We start from the raw sequence: 21,371 nt of genomic DNA on the forward strand, positions 1-21,371 counted from the left end.
GCACATCCACCCAAGGGTATTTATCAGCACTTTCACAGAAAATTTCCCGCGAAATTTTATTTGGCTGCGACACAAGCGAGGCATCGTCTGAATTTTTGTCACAACAGCTACAGTTTTCATCTGGAGCAGACTAAGTAAACATACAGCACTAAGAAAATGTCAAGTCCCGCTCGTTCGCCCAGTGTTGGAGCTGCCACACCCAAACAGGGAGCTCGCACTCCCACAAGAGGTAAGTTTTGGCATGTGAATAAGGGCGATTTCTTTGCAAACTCAGAATCTTTTTACACACAGGCATTGTCGCGCAGGATGTGGAGACGCCCATGCGTATGGGTCCCGGCAGGGCCGGCGTACGACCCTCGGACAACATAAGTTTACCGCCCACTTCACCAGGAAACATTAGTTTGCCGGCTACTAGTCCAGCTCGAGGATTGGGTGCCAACATGAGCGAGATCGATCTAAGTTCGCCGCTTAACTACGGCACGCCAAGTTCAATGGGCTCCATTCGCACCCCGCGCTCCGGAATAAGAGGCACTCCGTTGCGGGCACGACCTGACATCCGGACGGACAAGCGCATCCGCCAGGTGGCTATTAGTGGAGGCTCAGGGGTAAGTGGCATCCGGCAGATCTCCCTCAGAACTTAGACTCACTTGGGCTACTATTACAGCTAGAAACTATTCCCGAGAAAGGCTCTGAGACCACCGATCCTGTCTCTGAATCCTCGCAGGCACCACAGCTTGTTGTCTGGGGCACAAATGTGGTTGTCAGCCAGTGCAAGTCCAAGTTCAAGTCGTTCATAATGCGTTTTATTGACCCGGGTGCAGAGCAGGATGAGATCTCGGAGAACATCGATGTCAATCAGCCGCTTTATCTGCAAAAGCTAGAGGAGATACACACGCTGGAGGAGCCGTATCTTAATCTCAATTGTGCCCACCTAAAGACCTTTGACCAAGATTTGTATCGCCAGTTGATCTGTTACCCGCAAGAGGTTATACCTGGGTTTGACATGGCCATCAACGAGATGTTCTTTGAACGATATCCAGCCGCTTTACTGGAGCACCAAATCCAGGTGCGTCCTTTCAACGCGGACAAGACGCGAAACATGCGCTCCTTGAATCCCGAGGACATGGACCAGCTGATCAGCATCAGCGGCATGGTGATTCGCTCGTCAAATGTTATTCCTGAGATGCGCGAGGCGTTCTTCAGCTGCAACATTTGCTCCTTCAGCACTACCGTCGAAGTGGACCGTGGTCGAATCAATCAGCCAACGCTGTGCACCAACTGCAACACGAACCACTGTTTCCGTCTGATCCACAACCGATCCGAGTTCACGGACAAGCAGCTCGTCAAGCTGCAGGAGTCGCCGGATGACATGGCAGCCGGTCAAACGCCTCACAATGTGCTCCTGTATGCCCATAACGATTTAGTAGACAAGGTGCAGCCGGGTGATCGTGTTACAGTCACGGGCATTTACCGGGCCACGCCGCTTAAGAGCGGTGGCCTTAGTTCATCGGTAAAGAGCGTGTACAAGACCCACGTCGATGTGGTGCACTTCCGCAAGGTAGACAACAAGCGACTGTATGAGGAGGAGGAAGGGTAAGCTCGGTAAACTTAAATAAAATAATAATATCTCACGATAAATACATTTTCAGGAAGGATCACATCTTTCCGCCAGAACGTGTTGAGCTGCTGCAACTGCTGGCCAAAAAGCCGGATATTTATGACCGCCTAGCCAGAGCCATTGCGCCCTCTATTTACGAGAATGACGACATCAAGAAGGGCATTTTGCTGCAGCTTTTTGGTGGCACTAAAAAGAAACATGCAACTCTTGGCCGTCAGAACTTCCGGTCGGAGATCCACTTGCTGCTTTGCGGCGATCCGGGTACATCCAAGTCTCAGATGCTGCAGTACGTCTTTAATTTAGTGCCAAGATCACAGTACACTTCAGGACGCGGTTCTTCGGCTGTGGGCTTGACTGCCTATGTGACCAAGGACCCGGAAACGCGTCAGCTGGTCCTGCAAACGTGGGTTCAAATTGAAATTTTGCAATTCTTTAATATGCTAAACTTTTTTGTGCTTCAGGGGTGCTTTGGTTTTGGCTGACAATGGTGTTTGCTGCATTGACGAGTTCGACAAGATGAACGACTCGACGCGCAGCGTTCTCCACGAGGTGATGGAGCAACAGACCCTTAGTATTGCCAAGGCGGGCATAATCTGTCAGCTGAATGCAAGGACCTCCATCCTAGCAGCCGCCAATCCTGCCGAGTCGCAGTGGAACAAGCGCAAGAACATCATTGACAACGTGCAGCTACCGCACACTCTGTTATCTCGCTTTGATTTGATATTTCTGGTCCTGGATCCCCAGGATGAAATTTTTGACAAGCGTCTGGCAAGTCATTTGGTATCGCTCTACTATGTGACCCGGCACGAAGAGGAAGACACCATGTTTGTAAGTAGTTTTGAATGAATGTACAATTTAGATATGTTATTTTAATTTATTTGTTTGTCACTTTCTATCTAGGATATGAGTGTTCTGCGCGACTACATTGCCTACGCCCGAGAACATCTGTCGCCCACGCTCTCCGATGAAGCGCAGCAGCGATTGATTCAGGCCTACGTGGACATGCGCAAGGTGGGCGCCGGTCGGGGACAGATTTCTGCATATCCTCGCCAACTGGAGAGCCTTATTCGTCTGTCGGAGGCGCACGCCAAAGTGCGACTCAGCAACGAGGTAGAGTTGCAGGACGTGGAGGAGGCTTGGCGACTCCATCGAGAGGCACTCAAGCAGTCGGCGACTGATCCGCTGTCCGGCAAGATCGACGTGGGAATCCTTACCACTGGCCTATCCACTGCAGCCCGCAAGAAGCGAGCAGATCTGGTTGCAGCAATTAAGGAGAATCTTAAGAAGAAGGGCAAGGTTCTCACAGTTCCATATCAGAAACTATTCAACGATATCAAGGAAGGGTCCCAAATAGTTAGTATATATATATTTTATTTACAAGCTTGGGAATATAAATGAATTATTTTTATTAAATAACCTATTATTAATTTTAGATGATCACACGTGAGCAATTCGAGGACGCTTTAAAGGAGGTGCAAGATGAAGGAGCAATTGTTGTCATGGGAAAAAATACCATTCGTATTTGTTAATTTTATAATATTTATCTCATTTGAAATCATAAACTCACTCATTCCTATTTTAAGCGCTATTTCATCAATAATTTAAAAAATAAAAAATGCTTAATTATGCTGCCTTGTTTTTATGACCTCTAATTTCATGAGGAAATTTGTTAAGGTAAAATTTCATTACAAATAGAGTCCAAAACCACATATGCATATTTTTGTTCAAAACTCTATTCGCACTTCAAGAGTCGCTTTAAAACTATATTCCAAAAATCATCCTTTGATGACAAAAAAAAAAAAAAAATGTTATTAATTTTTGGATTCCATTTGCAATTTATTCTAGCTAGCTTCGGCTCGCCGAGGCTTATATACCCTTGCAGTCATTAAATATGTCGAACAAAATACATAACTTCTAAAAAACATAAAAGCAATTACGTTTTTTCCATATATATGAACTATTGTTCATATGGCAGATATAATATAGTTGTCCGATTTTGATGTTATTTATTTTGTAATTTAAGAGTCGTTAGAAAACTTTATATTCCAAAAAGCATGCTTGTCTGCTGAAAAACAAAATGGTTATAATTTCACTTTCGTTTTTTACGGGGGGTTTTCAATTCAACACTCTCAGGAATACCCCTTATTTTTGAAAAACTCAATCGGGGCATTTTTTAGCAGATTTTTGTCAACGAAAAACACATATTTTGGCGCTCTGGCCGCTGCCACACTGTGTGTACGGAAAATGATGGAGTTCGGGAAATCGTCGGAGCATTCGCAGCATAGCGCCTCCGAGGCGTCGGCGGACTCTGGCAGCCTGGCGAACAGCGACCTGGCCGCGACGCCGACGAAGCGGGACCGGGAGCGCCGCAAGTCGCCGGCGACCAGTTCGGACAACACCAGCACCAGCGTCCAGGCACCCATGTCACCTTCCTCCTCAGTGGCGGACACCACCTTTGAGCCAACCATCGACATGATGGTCAACGATTTTGACGACGAGGCCACGTTAAACGAGGAGGAGGCTCTGGCGGACATGGAAGCGCACAGCGCCGAGGACGAGATAGCCACACTGCGAGAGGAGAGCGAGATGCCCATCGAGGAGCTTCTAGCCAAGTATGGGGGCGCGTCGTCCTCGCCGGCGATCAGCAGTTCCAACCGCTCTGGCAGCAGTTCGCGACGAGCACGTCGGGCTACCAAGCGGCAGTACCAGGAGTTGGACACAGAAATGGCGCACACGTCCACCTCAACTTCTAGCGGAGCCTCGCAATTGGAGAAACTCAACGATAGCGGAGAGCAGGAGGAAGCGAAGGAGTTGCCGAACAAGCAAGCATCTCCGCTGGAAACTGGAGAGGTCTCTTTCATGGAAGCGGAGGAAGCTTCGCAGTCAGAAGGAAACAGGAAGCAGCATCGCTCCCATTTGCTTGACCTGTACCCAGACGAATCCTTCACAGATCTGGCGCCCGCATGCGGTGAGGAGGCCGAAAGATGTATGTATAAATGAACTTCAAAATATAATTAACCTACATTATGTAATCCTTTTGTAGTCACTCCACTGCAAACGTTGTTCGATGAAGTTGAAGCGGAAGAGGAGGAGGAAAGTGAGTCCGAGCTAGATGACACCCGAAAGATTATCATGGTGGGCCATGACTATCAGGCTGACATTCCTGAGGGCCTCTCGCAATATGGGGACATATTGCCGTATGAGAACGAGGATCAGTTGATCTGGGAGCCCAGCCAGGTTAGCGAACGTGAGGTGGAGGAATACCTGGCCAAAATTCAAGAAACACGATCAATAGTTCCGCCGGAAGGTGGAGCAGAGGCTGCTGGTGGCGAGGAAACTTCAGCTGCCGAGCAACTAGCTCCAAATCCAACTCCTGCCACGCCGCCAAAGTCAACGCCTACATTTAGTGGCGCCGGCGACCAAGAGCTCGTGGTAAAAGACAACGAACAGGCGCTTCATTTGCTCGTCCAGTGCGGCTATGACTTCAAGGAGGCGCTGCGACGTAAGCGCCTAAATGTCCTGCCTCTCAGCGACACCATGAGCAGCTGGTCCGAGGACGAGTGCCTGAAGTTCGAGGAGGGCATCCAGCGGTATGGCAAGGACTTCTACCAGATACGTCAGAACCAGGTAAAGGAACCAGGTCCGTCGCCCGCCGATCGCCCCTAACGAGTAATCTGTGGGCTCGTTGCGCTCTTTCAGGTGCGCACTAGAACGATGCGCGAGCTGGTCCAGTTTTACTATCTGTGGAAGAAGAGCGAGCGCCGGGACCAGAGCTTTGCCCTCAACGACACTATCGATCACATGGACGTCTTTATCAACGAGGCGGGCGCTGGAAATGGGAGTGGTAATGGTGCTGGAACTGCACCTGGAATCGGGACTGCTAACAGCAACGGCAGTTGCTCCCCGCACAGCAGCAATGGTCACAGCAATGGTGACATATCCACCCTGGAAAAAGATGCCGTTGCCAGTCCGCGAAAACCCGCCTCAAAAAGTTATTCCATTATGACTGGGAGTCAAACAGCAGGTATCGCACCTGGAGGAAGTCGGAAGAGAGGAACATCCGCATCGGCGCCCCTCGAAGACGAGGATAACGTCGATGAAGAACCCAATTTGACTTCTGTGTAAATGACACTCCTCCATCATCAACATTATCATCAATGGGCGCAGGCGTCTTCCATTCGGTTGGGCCAGGCAAAGTATTAGCAGGGCGTCTTCATTACCATTACCACTCACTATAAATATGCATTCTGTACGTGTAGTATATACCATATGTCTAAACATATATATTCCAGATTCTTAAATCGACATCTCTCATACCCCGTAAAGAATTTCTCTATTGTTAAGCGTGCGATTCGTCTAATTGTTACATGTGCGTATGGATTCCGGAACCAAGTACTTATCGCTTATATATACAATATATTTTCGCTCAATCCTTGAGTTTCGTTGAACGTCATGTCAATAAATGTAAAATGTATATCTGTGAAGTCGTCTTACGGTCTTATTTATTAACTTCTAACTTTTCCTTAGCTGATTTAAACATCAGGTTTTCCGGCTAAGTAGAATCAGGTTTTAAATTAAGGAAGTTGAGTATTCTCATATATATACATATATATAAAGGGTCATGTTGGAAAAGGGCTTGTAAAATCTTTAGATTTCAAGATTTTTTGAAAACCATTAACCTTTGACTTAAGCTTTCAACTTATTAACTTTAACTTTATTTTATATTGGGTTAGACCGGTATTTAACATTCATATTTATCAGTCCGTTACCTAAAATTAAAATTCAAGGATTTCGCTTTACACTCATGAAGTACTCCGTACTCCTTATATGCTAACCGGATTGAAAACAAAGAACCGGTCCGTACTTTACCATGTATGTATATATATATATATATATATATGCAAGTATCTTTTTCCCCAGTTTTCTTCTTAATACGTTCTTGCAAATGGCCAATTACGGTGTTGGATTCCCACTTATTGGCCGGTTGCCCGTCCACGTATCTGTGTGTGTATGACCAACTACAAATGCGAAAATGTATGTGAATTTGCGGCGAGGATCAAATGTCAAGATGAAATCCAACCGCAAAGCTATAGATCTGATAAATAACCCCGGTCGCCAATTGTCGTGTCTGCTTCACTTGCATTTTCGCAGTCTTAAGAGAAGGAGACTCAACCCGAAACGTGCAAAGTATATGTACATATATGTATGTGTGCTTTTACATATAGACAACGGATACAGTCTTTGGTTCCAGGCTCACGATCATTCCAGCTGGAGCTTTTGTTCCCACACACCCTCGTATATGTTTTGTACGTTTATATGTACGTGTGGTGGCTCCACTGGCGTGGCGTGAATTTTGTACGTTCACTCCAGCTCCATTTCCATTTCCAAGCAGCCCAGCCAGCAGACCGTAGTAAAATCCAGTTTTGATAAAAATAAACAAAGTACGCTACACCACGCTCTATACGCTACACTATGAATTTCCAGCCAATGCGGCAGGGCCACCTGCAAAAGGATCTTTTTCTGGAATGACAGGGTGGGGCGAAAAGGTTTTCCTCCGCGATAGAAAGTGATATGTTCATGAAAGTCGCTGAATGGATCGGATGGATGTATATGGGTGTAATACTTGGTAGTATAACCCCATTTTTGGGAAATGGCAGAGCATATTGGATTCGTTACGGCGGGCCTACAACGGCGAAGTTAACAACCGTAAAAAGCGCAAATACGACTCAGAGAGTTGCGGCCAGCGGAAGCTTAACATCCGGATAATATTGCCCAGGCAGATTCAGTTGTTGTTCTGCTGCCTCGCCTGCTTCTTCCTCTTCTTCCTCGTCTTCTTCTTCGTCTTCAGTTCGTGGCAAAGGCAAAGCCTGTTGCTCAAGCCACTCTCCTTCCCGTCTCCTCCGTCCCCGCCTCCGCATCTGCCACCGCCTCCGTCCGCTCTTTCCACGATTCTCTCTCGGCACCGCCAAAAGGCACGTAAACTGGTTGTTGCTGGCTGGGCCGTACACATCGTGGTGCCCGTACTTTTCGTATTTTTCGTATTTTCAGTGCTGCCTGAGCACTTGAGCTGCGCGAGTCGCTTGAAATCGGAATTGCCATCGGACGTCGACTCAGGGGAATTGGCAACTCGGATCGCGGACATGGAGCTGGCCTACAATGCGTCATCGTCGGCGGCCTCCGTCGCCCCTGCTTCTTCCCCCGCCTCCTTCGCCTTCACCAACACCGCCAAGCTGCCCATCGAAACCGTGAAGCGGCTGATTGCCGCCGTCTCCCGACGTCCAATGCTCTGGCTGCGCAACAACGCCAATGGCCAAAAGCGCAGCGACATTACGCCCGTTTGGTTTGAGGTGGGTCAGGATGTCAATCTGCCAGGTAACCTTTCGTCTCTCGCACAATCGTTTCCTCTCTAAAACCTTACCTTTTGGCAGCCGACATTTGCCGGATCAAGTGGGGCCACCTGAGGGACAACTTTCGCAAGGTGTACATCCGCAATAACCTGTCCACTGAGACGCCTTCGTCGTGGCGCTTCTACAACGACATGCGGTTTATGGAGCCCGCCGTCCATGAGAACATCATGCGGCAGACGCGTAGCAGCAGCAAGAAACATCCTCCAGGGCACTGGACGGAAAACAACAATGTGCTGGGTCCGGACAAATACGACACAATGTCCATTGTGGCCACGGAGCCCATTTGCGAGATCAGCGACAGCTACGACTCGGAGCTGCACCAGCCGAGTTTCTCGGACATCAGTTCGTTTTTTGAGGACCGTGAGTGCCAACCGCCGGAAAGCAAGAGGTTCAAGCTGGAGCCGCAGCAGCCGGAGCAGCAGGAGGACGAGGAGGACGACGATGACTTCGACGAGGACGCCGCTTCGGAGAACCTGGAGGAAGAAAGGGAGCGGTTCAAGCGGTCGGAGGCCCCAAATCCCGGTGTTTATACAATTGAAGTGCTGGACGATGATGAGGAAATTGAACGGGCGGTAACCAAGACGCGTTGTAACCACAACAACAGCCACGGCTCCAGCGTAAAGAGCGAACCGGAGGCTAAGGTGTTTTCCAACTCGCAATCCCCCTCCTCCGATCTGCCCTTCAAGTACATCAGCACGGATGCAGCCACTAACACAGATCCCTCAGGAGGCGATCTCCAGGACGAGGCGGATCGCATGTTCCTGCTCAGCCTGATGCCCTTCCTCCAGAGATTGGACAATCGTCGCCGGCTGCGCGTTCGCCAAAAGCTGCAGAACGTGCTCATCGAAGAGCTTGAGTTCGGCTGAGGATCCCGTTCCGGAAGCGGATTAGTGGCAGAACTTGGGAAGATGTACTTTATAAGCGTAGCTTACAGTATTATAAGAACCCGACTGACTAACTCTGTGGATCTGCCTACATACGTAGCATGTAATCAGTATTCCGGCCTGCCTTCCTTCATTCACACACACTTGAATACATACCATACTATATATGTACATATATTACAATACATTCGAACGTTTCCAATAGACTATCGCCCAGCGTAATTACTTGTTTTTACACCAGGATAACCACTTGTGTAGTTTTACCTGTATCTGCATTCCGGCGCACCTGCGCAGTTTACCTGTGCGCACCACGCTCTCCTCCCGCAAAGTCGAGTTTCCAATTATCCACGGCCACGGCTGTTGCAATCGCTTTTTCTATGCCACGGGCAACTCGAAATTTCTGTCAGTGCAAAACAAGTTCCTTAAGGGTGGTATATGCGGCAACAACAAACAAAAAAAACAGTCACAAGAGAGCTACAACAGCTAAGCAGTTCCGTCCGAATTTTCGCGCCACATGCGCCGTGCTCTCTCCTACTCTCTCCCGCTCATGACTCTCTTGGTCGCTCCATAGGCTTCGGATGGTTGGCGATTGGAACAGCAAAACAGATCATGAAATACCCTAAAAAGAATTTTTGAGTTGTAAGTTTAAATTTGTTATCTTTATCATCTAATCTTTATCTGTAAGTAGTACACATCGTTATTTATCGATTTCGCTAAAAAGCATGCTACTCATTTTTATTACAAATTTACATTTCCTTTTTTTATAGAGCTGAAGGGATTGCATTAGTCTTTCTAAATTCATCGATACATTAACTAACAACTTATTTCTTATTTGAAAGTGGTTGGCTTTTTATTGAGTAATTGCAGGGAACATGTTATTCCTACAAGCTTAAATATTCTTTAAAAAAAAAACAAATAGTTATAAATTCATAATTGTTTCAAAAGTATGGTAACAATAGTACTACCACAGTTATTTTCAGATTAACCAAAAATACCTTAAAATCTATAAGCCCAAATAATAATCTTATTAAAAGCCTCAGTGTGACCAGATCGCGCACCCTTTATAAAGAACCATCCAGTCGGCTATTCCCAATACCCTCAATAAACAGGGGCGCAAAATATCAACAACAACAATAAAAGGGGCATTGTGAGAGAGCGCACATAGAAGAGGAAGAGAAAACAGCGAGCGCACGAAAGTGAGTTTTACATGCTGAGTTAAATGGTTAAATGCGTGCGTAAAGGTTGGAGTGAAGACAACTAAGAGTCCTAGTCCCGCCGCAAAAACTGGGTCAAAATTAAAACCACTCGATTGGGGCAAACAAAGTTCGGAAAGTTCCGAAAAGTGCAGCAAAATCACACACGGCTAAGTAAATTAAGCAAGAAGCAGACGTACAATAAGAACAATTGTTCATGGCCTTTTAATTTCACGTTCGCTTGCAGGAAAAAAGTGCACGAGGGCGGAAGCAAAAGTAAAAAAAATGGCCCAAATAATGGCCTGAAAAATGAAAACGATTTGAAAACCCTTCAACGATTAGCGATTTCCAGACTCTCTTAGCTTTTTTACATCGACCAAACAACCACATGATAAAGGAACAAGGACGGACTAGCAAACCAAATTAAAGCAAAGTGACGATTATGGATTACCCTACGACGGTGTAGAGTGAATAATTTTATCAAGTGAGTGTGAATTAAGTCGGTTAACCTGAAAAATTAAGTTTAAAGAGGGTTTACCTTTACAATCTTTCATGGGAACAGTAAGCGGCTGTTCATGTAAGTGACATGTTATTAAGCTAACTCATATACCCATGATACCCTGCAACGCAATGGACGCCATTATCCTATTAGCCGTTATGCCCGATCAGACGATTTGATTGTTTGAGGTTAGTAACAGTACATTTAACCAAACTTGTACAACGACCCTCTTCGTTAAATGCAGTTCTGTGCGGCATAAGTGAAAATAAATAGAAGATAATAATAAATGCATGTAGCCTCCCAGACTTATGTGTATGTGTGTGCGAAGGAGAGGCAGAGAGCGAAAGCAATAGGAGAGAGCGAAGGAAAGAAAGAGCGACATTTTTGGAGCGCGCGCGCGCACATTAAAATCAAAAACTAACTGAGATACATTTGGGTTTATTTTTTATATGTTTTGTTTGGGCTACATAGATGGTGATGAGCGGCAAAAGCAACAGAGAGAGAGAGCGGGAGATTATGTTGTGTTTTTGGTTTCGGTGTCGGTTTCGGATGTATCTTCTTCTTCAGACGGAATAAGGAACACACGAGCACGAATGTCGGAGCGAACGGATTACGCATAAGAACTCTCTGGAATCAAAAATCTCGCCTCGCGAAAATCCGCTGAAAAGGCATAAACCATCACAAATCAAAACGGAATCCGCGTCAAATCCAAAATCGAATCAATTAGTTAAAAACGAAACAAACACGGGCCTAACAATAATAAAAGCAAAGCGGCGTGCATGCGGCTGCTAAAAAAGGTGTGTACGAGAAGGAGATGCAAATATAGAAAGCAAAAGAAAGAGAGGAAAGGGAAGACAGTGAAACTATCAACACAAAACGATAAATAGATCTTTAATATTCAATTGCAGTCAAGTGCAAATATTGATTTTTTCGGCTCCCTGAGATTCCCAAAAGATTCCTCTCAACGGTTTTCCAATTTTGAAAACAATACATACACAAATATACACGATTTGCGGCGCAGAAACCACCTACATACGGACATGTAGAGAAACTTGTGTAAATACAACCCTCGTCCTCATCCCCCGACGTTTTGCGCCGTATCCCCGCTGCACGTACACAAATATACGAATGTGCGTGTTTGTGTTTGTGAAAGGACTTTAACTTCTTGGTCGTGTTTTTTTCCACGTCCTGCGACTCGGAGACAGACCCGTTTCAATGGAAAACGTTCAAGGGTGACAAGGGTAGTTTCGCCGCTGCCCCTTCTCCTTTTGCTCCTCTCAGTTCTTTTCCTGCTCTTGTTCTTTTTATCCTTGTTTTTGTTGCCGCTGTCTACACGGTTCGAAAATATCCTAGAAACGCATTCCTTTCCTAGGGCGTTGCATTGTTTCGCCGGAAAAGGGATCAAGGCTGAGACTCTGTATTGATTTCGACAGGATTCTTTTGATGAAAAATTTCAGCAACCCAAACCAATTACTACTCGTTTGCATATTTCGTTCTTATATTTTGGGGTTTCTATATTCTAGATTACATGAAATTTTCATGATGAAAATATGTAAATATCCTTTTTAGATCAAACCTTGATTTGTTAAGTAAAAGTGTTAATAGTCTCTTACAACATAACTGAATTGTTTTTAGTTGTCTTTACAAACTGAAAACCATAAAACCTTAAACATTTTTTATTTTCTGCAAACAATTGCAATACTTTATTATACGATAATCATTCGTACTGAGATGTTTATTGTTAGCCAAGGAACTAACTTTTAGCCCAACATTAAATTCAATTGTATCTTTATTTTAAACGTCTGAACGTAAATTATATTTTCTGTTAGGGTTAACATTTTGACTAAAAACTCGAAATGATTTTTGTTTTTCCATTTCTAATAAAACCATTTGAAAGGCTTTTTAGTTTATAAAGTATAAATATTATAAATATTTAATTATTAAGAAAGTAGAACCAGCTCGAAGCAGCTATATTGACATTAATATTCATCTAAACGGGATCACACCCCAACCCACTTATAAAGGCAAACCCTTTTCCCCTAAACCCCCCACCGGACAAGCCGGATTTGGTAGGCCCACCCTCAAGGTTATTCTATAAATTAACTCAAATCACCCAAAAGCAGAATTACGGAAAAACACGTTTTGTCGTCAGGTTTTCCTCTGAGTGTAGAAGAAGCCGCTCTGAAATCCTGCTTCTGCCAAGGGATGAATGTTGGTCGTTTGATTGGGCGTACATTCCTTGTCTTGAAGATGGCAACCAGTTCCGTCTGTTGTTTCATGACGTTTTCGCCTTGGGTTTTCCACCGCCCAATTCCCTTTTACCCCCTCCCCGGTGGAAAAGTCGCTTGCGCAGTGCAGACAAAGTGAGATGGTGGGTGGAAAAACAGGAAAACGTTATAACTACGCGATAAGGTGGAGTCGAGAGGTGGGGCTCCGCGGGGGTGGGTTCTAATCCCAATCCTGTTTGTTTTTCTGGGGGTATATTTCCGAACTCAAGTATCTGGGTTACAAAAAGTACCTACGTAGTACAGCCAGTTCGCCGAATTGCGCGAGAAAAACTCGCCATTTTGGCCCATAAACTAGGATGTGCGTGGCTAATTCTGAAATTTCGGGATTCCAAATAACTTGACAATGGCTTGAGTGCGGCCGAGCATCTTACAGATACAAAGATAGGCACACAAATCTGACCTGCTGCTGCTCGCGCTACACAGCTGCCATTCTCGGGTTGCATTACGTTTTTTCGGATTTGGGACGGGCCCTGCTTATAGGATCAGGGGTCGGGGATGTAGGACCGAGGATCGGGCATAAGAAGGCAGGCAGGCGGTCGGGGAATTTTCCCGCTACCTAAGATGCCCAAATGCAGCTGCAACTGCCTGTCTAGCACTACTTAATGAAGCACCTTTTCCCTGGCCAATTTAGTTAGCTGCTACCCCTCGCCAACTGACGACGTCCCGCGCGTTCCAAACGCAGTTTAGAAAAAAATACTTTGACTATTTGTTTGTCTCTAAGCAAATTTCCTCTAAGCAAAAAGCTCTTGCAAATTTCAAAAGCCTTGTTAATTTTTATAGCGGAATAGCGCCACTCCATCGACTGCCGCCTTGTGCTATAGAAACGTGATCTCACCACTCTCATGATGGAACTCTTGTCAAACAAATCGGTTCCGCAACAAATGGCCAGCAGCAATGCGTCGAGCGCCAACGGCGTGGCCAACTCCTCGACGGCCAACGGAAGTGGAGGCGGTAGTGTGAGCAGCAATGCCAGCAACTCCTCCGAGCGGCTGCTGGCTGGCATCCTCGACAGCTTTCCCGCCTGGGATCTCAACGTGGGACTGCTTCCCAATGTGGGACAGAGGTGAGTCAAAATTATTTGGAAAAAAATGGGAAACCTTAATTGAAACTCGCGTCTTATCCCACTAGCTCACCACCACGCACCGACTTCTTCATAAATAACTTCTTGGGCGGCCTGGACACGCATGGCGACTTCAGCATCGGACCCATTGGCAGCGGAGCACGCAGCAATCCAAAGATGTCCCCGGAGTCCTCCAACAACTCAAGCATCAGTTGCGGCTGGTGCGAGGTGAGCGCTTCGATACGTTGCCTCGAATGCAACGAGTTCATGTGCAACGACTGCCTGAGGGAGCACCGCAATAGTCCGCTGTCCTCCAACCACTCCATTGTGTCCCTGCCCACGCCCATCGGAGCATCGCCCACGGGAGGCAGCTCGGTGAACGCACAGACTCCGCCCAGCGGCAACTTCATTTGCGACATACACAACGAGATGCTGCGCTACGTGTGCGATTACTGCCGTAAACTGGTGTGCCAGTGCTGCACACTGCACGAGCATAAAGAACACAGCTATGCCTCGATTCAGAGCTTTATGGTGGGCTCCAAGGAAAAGCTGGAGGGAGCCATCGAGAGCAGCCAGGTGGGCACGCGCTGCATTAAGAGCAGCATTGACAAGGCGCTGGCCTTCATTCGGCTGATCGAGCGCAACTGCAGTGAGCTAAGTGACAACATACGCAAGGCCTTCCGCCAGTTTATCATTGCAATTGAGGACCGCGAGCGCTTTCTCCTGGACTTTGTGGAAAAGCTCCGTCAACGTCGCCTGGCCATCCTTCATGATCAGATGGCAGGCTTGAAGTCGGCTCTCGCAGGGCTGTCGGAGACCTCGGATATGCTAAGCAAGGTGGCGGATAATGCCTGCAATATGGACCAGATCGAGATTGCAATGAAGTTGACCAATGGCCAGCGGCAGATGGAACAGTTTGCGGGCATCTATAAGGACCTGCAGCCCAAGCAGGAGGTCTTTGCGTTCGCACCACCGGACTACAGCCTTTTGCAGGATATCCGCAACCAGGGTGGTGTAATCCTGGTGGACGACAAGAACATGCCCATAGTGTCCAGCAGCAACGGCATTGTGCCGAGTGTCTCCAGTGTGAGTGCTGTGGCTGCCGCCTCCGTGGGCGTTGGTGTCGGAGGCGTTGGCGGTGGAGTCGGAGGCGTTGGAGTTGGCGTTTCCAACGGCATGGACATAGCTTTTGGCATGAACATGGCTAGCAATCCTCTAACCGTGGCCTCCTCGAGTGTTCGACGCCCTTTGCTGCGGGACAACAGCTTCCGGATTCCATCACCTATTATGCAACCACGCGGAGGAAGTGCCTGTGGAATGTCTAGTGGCATGTCCAGTGCTGCTTTGGATTGGGAGCTCAACGGACTGCGCAGCTCACCCGGACTTCACTTCAGTGCGCCAAGAACCACTCAGGCGATCCCGGGGTGCATGGATCTGGTAAAGGTGCGGAACTCGAGTGCTCTTTCGCTGTCCTTCGCCACCGAGGGTCATGAGGACGGACAGGTGAGCCGACCGTGGGGACTGTGTGTTGACAAAATGGGCCACGTGCTCGTATCGGATCGCCGAAACAATCGCGTCCAGGTCTTTAATCCGGACGGCTCTCTAAAGTTCAAGTTCGGACGCAAGGGCGTTGGCAACGGAGAGTTCGACCTGCCCGCCGGAATTTGCGTGGACGTGGACAATCGCATCATTGTGGTGGACAAGGACAACCACCGCGTGCAGATCTTCACCGCCAGCGGCGTCTTCCTGCTTAAGTTTGGCAGCTATGGCAAAGAGTACGGACAGTTCCAGTATCCGTGGGACGTGGCCGTGAATTCGCGCCGTCAAATCGTGGTCACTGATTCACGCAATCATCGCATTCAGCAATTTGACTCAGAGGGCCGCTTCATTCGCCAGATAGTGTTCGACAACCATGGTCAAACCAAAGGAATCGCCTCGCCACGAGGCGTTTGCTACACGCCTACGGGCAACATTATAGTGTCTGACTTCGACAACCACTGCCTCTACCTGATTGATCCGGACATCAACGATGTAAATATGCTGGTGTACAGGAAGGTTTTATGGATACTAAATTACATTACATTTTTTGCAGATTCTCTCTGTTAAAGGACACGAGGGCTCAGGCTTCCATGAGTTTAATCGGCCCTCGGGCCTGTGCTGTGACGACGAGGGTCGCATTATAGTGGCCGATTCCAAGAATCAACGCATCCTGGTCTTCAATCAAAACCTGGACTTTATGTGGGATGTAAGTACAATATTATGTTCAGGACTTCTCAAAATTCTATAACAAAAATGAACAATTCCATTGGCAGATTGAGGTGCGACCCTCCATCAATCCTCTAATGCCGCCAACGCTGGACGAGAAGGATCGCACCTGCGATGTGGCCATAATGCCAGACGGTCGCATCGTTTTTCTCATTGAACTGTCGCCAGACTCCAAGGAAGGGTCAAACCCTTACAAGCGGTTTGTGCACGTATTCTAAATTAGGCTACGAGCGCCGATCTTTTTTAGACCATTTACAAGAGCTAAACGTTAGCGTAGAGACCCACTTAACAGGACGATAGAGAGCAGGTGCCGAAACTGAAATAATAAGGGAAAGGGAAAAGTCAGAATCAGAAGTGCATGGAAATTAGCGAAAATTTTTAGCTTAAGTGCTACAACGATTACCTCGATATTGCTTAAGAGTTATGGTTACGATTTGGTAATTTACAATACAATACGAATAACACATATGTATCTATGGATATCTATATCTATACGCATATGCATATATCTAGCGAATATACAAGCCCAACCAACCAACCAATTAAAACTAAAACGAAAATGAAAACTAATGCGAAAGGCAGTTGAAAATGATATAGGAGATATATAGTCGTAGGATCCGAAAGCATTCAGTAGAGTTACCAAACCTAGAAAAGATAAAGCAAAGAGGGAAACTCAACCATTTACTAGATGAAAATATTATTACCTGTTAGTTAGACTGAAAGGCAGTTTGCTAGCTGATAGAACGAGGAGGAGTAGAGAAGGAGGGGTGCGTTTTTATGGGGTTGCTTAGCGGAAAGAGGAAACTACTTTTGACAAGAGTTACTAAACATGATTTGCAGAGACACTGTGGAATGGTATTAATGTTTGTATTATAATCTTAATTCGTTTGTTTAGTTCAGTTTTACGTTTATTTTACAACTATTTTTTTGGTAAATATTTTTAATTATTTTTCTTATAATTGAGACTGAGCAAGTGAGTACACGAACTTTGTAAAACGAAGCAAAGCAAAACAAAGAAACAAACAAAACCGAAAATATTGATGAAACCCGCTGACTTTTGGTTGAACTTTTAACGAAGACTGATTAACTAAATCGCAATTTCGGAGCCAACTAAAGAACCATATATGGTGAGGCCAAAAAGTGAAAAACAAACGCACTCAAATTGCAATGACATTGATAACGTAAAGTAACTTAACATAGCTTAACATACATACTTTCATACATATAGCGATACAGATATCTTATAGATCCGATCATCCAGTCACGAATCATCAAGGGCATAGCTGAAACCGAGTTTAACTGACACTCATCGACATTCACCCACTCATTCATAGCCATTATGCATCACAGGGCTTTAGTTTGTGTTGTTAATTTGTAATTAATGTGAAAGGATTTGCCCGCAGGATACACGTCAGGTTGAAGGGAGGGGTTAGCTGAAAATTAGGAGGAGAGTTGGGGGGTGTTTAACAAACAAAACTTAAAACTAAAAACAAAATAACGAAAAAATTATCATAATTTTTGACTCAATGTGTTCATTAGCATTTAGTAGACTTAGCGGGCGTGGCATAGTGAAAAAATATGGAAAACCAGAGCAATATATGGGCGTATTGAATACACATTTAGGTGACATGTTCCTCGCAAAAGAAACAAATAAAACAAAACGATGAAACTTAATGAAATCACGAATTAGCTGAATTATCTGTCTAGAGGTGGAACGATTTTTAATAGCAAATCTATACACACACATAAATAGAGACGACTAGGACCGATTCTGGGCTAAGGCCAAGCGTTCAAAAATTTAAAAATGTATTAGCAAACTTAGTTACTTAGTTTACGTTATGTTCTTACTGTTTTGAGACGTTCTATTCTTTGTACTTGTGTTCAAACCCGACTTCAACGGATCGACAGAGAGATGATACATAGCTAACACTCCTTCCACGAATAAAGCAACATTGCATAAAATGCGCAAAACAAACAAAAACAAAAACAAAAACCCTAACACTAAAACTAACCTTTAAAAAAAGATGCAAAAAAGCCAAAGGCTCTACGAGAGCTGTGGCAACAAAAAACATATACAATATTTATATACACTTAATATACACCAGAAGGCAGAAGGGAGAAGGCAGAGGGCAACCCCCACATAGAGCTATATAGAGTAGATATCGTAATTATTTTACACCTTAGTTTAGCCAACCCCCGAAATTACGAAAGTACGGGGACCCACACGATCGCCATAACATACTCGTAACCTCATTTTATCCAATCGTAACACCTTAAAGCGCCGTTCATTTCTTGTGATCCAGATCGAATCATTCAAAAACATACTCGCACACAAAGCGCACGCAGAGCATCCCCCACAAATATCGTATGTATATATCATATATATCGCATCGTATCGGGCCTAGCGACATCTGAGAGAATGCCATATTTTATATTTGTGTGAGATTTACTAAACCAATACTAAAGAACTAATACTTATATCATTACAAATGAACGCCGTTTTCTAAAAGCCACAGTTTAGAAATTGTGTAAAAAATGTAAACAAAAACTAAAAAAAAATTAACTTCAAGCAAAACAGATAGGAAGGACAATTATTGAGATTTAAGCGAATACCGAATGCCATAATTCAAAATAAAAAGCATTTAAACATATATATCTATAGAATACTAAAGTATGTTAAACACAACAAATTACTACAAGTCATGAGGATACTGAACAATTTGCCAAAGGCTTAAGAATCAAAATGAAAAGCAAAACCAATAACTTTAAATAACTCCACACTACACTCAAACACACACACACATTCAAACCAATAGTTAATTAAACTTTTTACAAAATACATACCAAAAATACTTAATTAACTGCAAGCAGGTATTTTTTCAAATAAACCGAATATTCCAAAAACACGTTGCCCAAAATACACCTACGATTAATTCTAAAGCAAAAAAATGCTCATATACAAGTAGCTACTAAAATAAAAAACACTAAACGAATCCAAAACTTAAATCAGGTATTCAAATTTTTTTCGTATTACGTACTTAGCATTTAAGGAGAAAAGCGTAATGGCAAACTTAATGACTAAAAATCATGCTGAAAATGATTTTCAAAGGTAAAATAAAAAAAATGAACTTCGCAAAACCACATACATATTTACTAAGCAACTTTTTTATAACAAATCGATTGACGATGCTAAAACAAAACGGAATGAACTCTTATATCAAAATAAAATTTTGAGTAAAACTTTTAATGACAAATGCAAACGCAATTCTCGACAAGCTCGGAGAAATGATTTCATTACCTATAAAGATCTTTGAAATGATTCATTACGCATACATACATATTTTGTCGCTATCATTTAGCCATTAGTTTGTAACAAACCCCCCAGATTGTAACTAAATTTGAAAATATTTCTTATTTGGAAATTATATACATAAACATACGCATACATACATACACGTACTAACATATGTAATAATTATGGAGCAATTGAGTACAAAACGAGTACAAATTTAAAATATAAGCCAGATCAGACGACACAGACACACACACAGCTTAAGTTAAAACATACATACATAGATCGATCGGACGAGCGCAGCATAAGAAATAATGATAGGCCAGCTACTGGTTTCGCATAGCATACTGCATACTGCATATATTCGTAGAGGATCGGGATGAGGGTCAGGATCGAATGGAGAATTCATCGAAATAGCCAGCATACTAACCACACTTATAAGCATAGTCGCATACATACATAGTTACTTAAACATAGACTAACCCCCATATACTATATATCTAGGACAAGCGATTACCAAAATTTCCGAAAATCCCTCCTACTCCTCTTAATCTTCAAATATGATTTGCTTGCGATAAGTAAGGGGAGATCACGTTTGGCATATGCAAAATTTTCTCATACATTCTCACCCACTCAGCAGCGTACAGCGTACATACATACATATGTAGAGGCGTGCGGGTACTAGGTACACCCACCATTAAGCAGCTATTAAGTCATATGGCGATAAATCTAAAGAAAATCTACCAAAATCAAGCGACAAATTCAATAACGAGTTGCAGTTAAAAATTGTAATTGTCTAATAGTGAAAAGCGAGAAAATCTGAAACAAACGCATGCCACGGTTACTACGATACGTGGTTTGTCATTTTTCTATATACATGCGTACACATACATATTTATATACCCAAATATATATATACATACATAGATGTGGACTTGACGAGACAAGAATAAGAGTATATTTTATACGATAAACAAATTTTATAACATATTTAATAATAAATTATACACTAATAATTGTGGACATTGTTGGCTTTTATTTTCTAGATTCGGTTCCCCTTTTGGCTGTTAAACTTTTTTAAGTTTAACAACTGTAGCCTAAAGCTAGGCTTTTGCGTCTTTCGAATAAAGCTTGCAGGGAAATAGTTTTAAAAGCTCCGTATCAAAATAATGATTGATACTAATAACGATCATTTACCAAACCAATATTTATCTGGCAACTTGTTTAATCGCTTAAGACTTTGATCTCTAATTAAATTGAAATTATAACTTTATAGGCAAAACAACAAAGTAAGACTAGATAAACAGGCTTTCGTTTCTATTACTTTTAAAGGGTGGGGTTATAAATTTTTTTAATTTCGTATGTACTAAGTACTTATAAGAAAATGTTATGTAAATATCGCGTTAAATATGGCTTATTTTTTATAAGTTTTTTATAAGTATCCGATAGATACTGCATTCGTGAGTGTCCAGCTAATTTCGATATACTCGTATTAGTTTGCATAAAACCAGCATCTTTAATTGTCTTGTTTAATGGGAGATGCCTTCACGTACACCCGGAACCTGGGTCAAGGTTACCTATTTATCACCATAGAGTCACATACGGCGCAAATGCGTTTCGGGTTTTGTCAAAAATGTTCCGAGAGACCATTAGAATAACAAAAGGAATTGTTAAGTACTTGGCGCATAACGAGGCTTTTATGAAGACACAGCCAAAGCGAACTCAAAAAAGGTGGGATATTATTTTAGATCGCATTTGTTGCGTGACTTTTAAAATTGCGCCAGCTTGTGTGCAAATACTACCATTCGAATAACTTTTACAATTGTTTGCTGGTCGTAAAGTTGAGTAAAACTGATCCAAAGTCC

The 21,371-nt window shown here is 44.1% G+C and overlaps 4 protein-coding genes across 5 annotated transcripts; all 4 read left to right on the forward strand.

Moving 5' to 3' along the window:
* Window positions 1-37: 37 nt before the first annotated feature.
* LOC108094027 (DNA replication licensing factor MCM4) lies at window positions 38-3,244 on the forward strand. Its single transcript, XM_017194458.2, has 7 exons — window positions 38-229; window positions 292-605; window positions 665-1,593; window positions 1,650-2,021; window positions 2,080-2,446; window positions 2,519-2,971; window positions 3,052-3,244. The coding sequence occupies exons 1-7, from the start codon at window positions 157-159 to the stop codon at window positions 3,145-3,147; spliced, it is 2,604 nt and encodes an 867-aa protein (XP_017049947.1). The 5' UTR covers window positions 38-156; the 3' UTR covers window positions 3,148-3,244.
* Window positions 3,245-3,830: 586 nt separating this feature from the next.
* On the forward strand, window positions 3,831-6,102 carry LOC108094038 (mesoderm induction early response protein 1). The gene is made up of 3 exons (XM_017194471.2): window positions 3,831-4,604; window positions 4,662-5,245; window positions 5,318-6,102. Exons 1-3 carry the CDS (start codon window positions 3,863-3,865, stop codon window positions 5,741-5,743), a joined length of 1,752 nt encoding a protein of 583 aa, XP_017049960.1. The 5' UTR covers window positions 3,831-3,862; the 3' UTR covers window positions 5,744-6,102.
* Window positions 6,103-6,820: 718 nt separating this feature from the next.
* On the forward strand, window positions 6,821-9,131 carry LOC108093819. The gene is made up of 2 exons (XM_017194134.2): window positions 6,821-7,990; window positions 8,047-9,131. The coding sequence occupies exons 1-2, from the start codon at window positions 7,759-7,761 to the stop codon at window positions 8,889-8,891; spliced, it is 1,077 nt and encodes a 358-aa protein (XP_017049623.1). The 5' UTR covers window positions 6,821-7,758; the 3' UTR covers window positions 8,892-9,131.
* A 946-nt stretch (window positions 9,132-10,077) lies between these two features.
* On the forward strand, window positions 10,078-20,529 carry LOC108093817 (protein wech). 2 transcript variants are annotated; one of them, XM_017194132.2, is made up of 6 exons: window positions 10,078-10,276; window positions 10,350-10,586; window positions 13,670-13,952; window positions 14,018-15,980; window positions 16,042-16,194; window positions 16,262-20,529. In XM_017194132.2, the coding sequence occupies exons 3-6, from the start codon at window positions 13,732-13,734 to the stop codon at window positions 16,430-16,432; spliced, it is 2,508 nt and encodes an 835-aa protein (XP_017049621.1). In that variant the 5' UTR covers window positions 10,078-10,276; window positions 10,350-10,586; window positions 13,670-13,731; the 3' UTR covers window positions 16,433-20,529. The 2 variants fall into 2 exon arrangements, with proteins under 2 accessions (XP_017049621.1, XP_017049622.1); XM_017194133.2 differs by lacking the exons at window positions 10,078-10,276; window positions 10,350-10,586 and adding an exon at window positions 11,045-11,398.
* The last annotated feature ends 842 nt before the right edge of the window (window positions 20,530-21,371 follow it).

Source organism: Drosophila ficusphila, unplaced genomic scaffold, assembly GCF_018152265.1.
Source record: "Drosophila ficusphila isolate 14025-0441.05 unplaced genomic scaffold, ASM1815226v1 contig_414, whole genome shotgun sequence".
Lineage (NCBI taxonomy): Eukaryota > Metazoa > Arthropoda > Insecta > Diptera > Drosophilidae > Drosophila > Drosophila ficusphila.